The 1,870-nt window shown below is 63.4% G+C and overlaps 1 protein-coding gene across 1 annotated transcript in view; it reads right to left on the reverse strand.

The window, feature by feature from the left end:
* LOC107142194 (protein-arginine deiminase type-4-like) overlaps nucleotides 1-326 on the reverse strand; it is a 51,376-nt gene extending 51,050 nt beyond the window's left edge. Inside the window, exon 1 of the mRNA XM_015485638.2 lies at nucleotides 194-326. Coding sequence (XP_015341124.1) covers nucleotides 194-285 — 92 coding nt within the window. The 5' untranslated portion in view covers nucleotides 286-326. The remainder of the gene's footprint in view (nucleotides 1-193) is intronic.
* Nucleotides 327-1,870: the final 1,544 nt, after the last annotated feature.

Below are 1,870 nucleotides of genomic sequence, written 5' to 3' on the forward strand. Positions count from 1 at the left end.
CCCCATACCCCACACCCGCACAGGCCAAGGAGCCGCTGCTGAGCCCGGCCCCTCCCGGCTGCCCGGGGTATCTCTCCAGCTGTGCCCGGGGCTTATCTCTTCAGAGGCCTGAAGCCTGGGCCACGGCTGTCAGCAGGACCAGCCCCTGGCGCCGGATCCCCGCTGCCCCCCATGCCCAGAAGGTCCCGCTCACCCGCAGACGTCCAGCTGGGTCGCGGTGCCCAGCACGCACACCGCGTGGGTGGGCTGCTCTGGGGCCACATGGATCACTGTCCCCTGCGCCATCCTCTGCCAGCTGTGGGATCCCCTGGGCTGGCTGCCTTATACCGTCCAGCGGAGGCTGTGAGTCAGCACCTGCGGTCTGAGGCCCAGGGCTCAGCCCCTCCCCTCTGCCCTCCTCGGCCCTGGGGCCAGCCCTCGGCTCCCCAGAGGGGGCCACGCTGGTATGGGTGCAGGGGGCTCTGACAGGAAGGACCGAGGGCTCAGGAAGGTGGGAGGAAGGGGGCAGGACCGAGTCCCGGGGCCTTCGCCCCCTGCCTGCCCCAGGGGCCAGGAACATCTGCTCGGCTCGCCCCACGAGGCCCATCAGGGAGGCCAGAGAAGGAGGAAATGCAAGGGGATTCTAAGGCAGAGGTCACAGCCAGGCTACGCGAGGACCCACCAGGTCTGGGACAAACTCCCCACATGACCTGTCACCCTCCTGGTGCCGGAGGCCCCTCTCCCTGCTGTTCACGGAGGAGCTCGGGAAGCCTGTGAGGCCCGTGCTATTATCGTCCCCTCGTTCCACCCTCGAAGCAGCTGAGGTCAGCACAATTATAGGCCCATTTTATAGAGGAAGAAACTGAGGCCCAGAGAGGCTCCCCAGCTAGAAAGTGACTGAGCCAGGATTTGAACAGGAAGGTGTCTGTCTCCAGAGTATGCGGCTCATTAGCTGCCCGTCCATGTGGCACCTGCCCATGAGACTTCGTCACGGCTGTTTCTTACTGTGACACAAGTTACATGTGGACTCACCGCAGCCCATTTCACAGAAGGGAAGGTGGAGGCACAGAGAGGGAAAGTAACTTGCCCAAGGAGCCCCAGCTAGTGCCGGGCAGAGCTGGGAGGGGAGAGCCGGAGCTGGTGCTCCCTGCAGGCTCCAGGAGGCCGGGCCCTGCAGGGCCTCACTGTCAGACGAGGCGTGCGGCTGCGGCCTGCCCTGCTGTGGGGACGTGCACTCGGGTGGTCACAGCTGGGCCAGGCTCTGGGATGCGGTGGGGGGTGCACGGTCTTCAAGCTGGGGGTGGGGAGGCTGCAGCTTCTGCACATTTTGTTTGTTTGCTTTGACTTTGAAGCAAAGACTTTGCCTCATTAATTAGGAGTCTGGCTGAGGACCAGGCAGGCTGAGTGCCAATCCTCCTAGTGCCACCATCCCCGGAGGTGGCTCCTAGCCCTGGAGCCTCAGAGCACAGCACTCCCAGCTCTGGCAGCCCAAGACGCAGGCTCCAAAGCAGCCTCTCCTGGCTCCAAGCCTCCTTCTGTTCCCAGAGGCTGCGGCCAGGCCCGACGCCGTCCCTGTGACTACCTGCACACAGTAGGTCCTAATTAGTCCAGATTCTCCAGCTGGTCCCATGATTAGAGCTAGGTCGAGTTTCTCATGGAAAGTGGCAGGAGGGAGCCCTCGATTGTCAGAGTTGGGGGGCCCTCAGAGAACACCAAATCCAGTCCTCAGGCTGTAAACTGAAGCACAGAGAGGGGGTGTGACCGGCCCAGAGTAACACAGCAAGTCAGGGGGAGCACTGGGCCCCACCCACAGTCTCAGATCTCATGGGACAGTTTCCCTCCCTCCCTCCCTCCTCCACCCTCCTCCTCCTGCCTGACTGCGTACGTAGCT

The sequence above is a fragment of the Marmota marmota genome, unplaced genomic scaffold, assembly GCF_001458135.2.
Source record: "Marmota marmota marmota unplaced genomic scaffold, marMar, whole genome shotgun sequence".
NCBI lineage: Eukaryota > Metazoa > Chordata > Mammalia > Rodentia > Sciuridae > Marmota > Marmota marmota.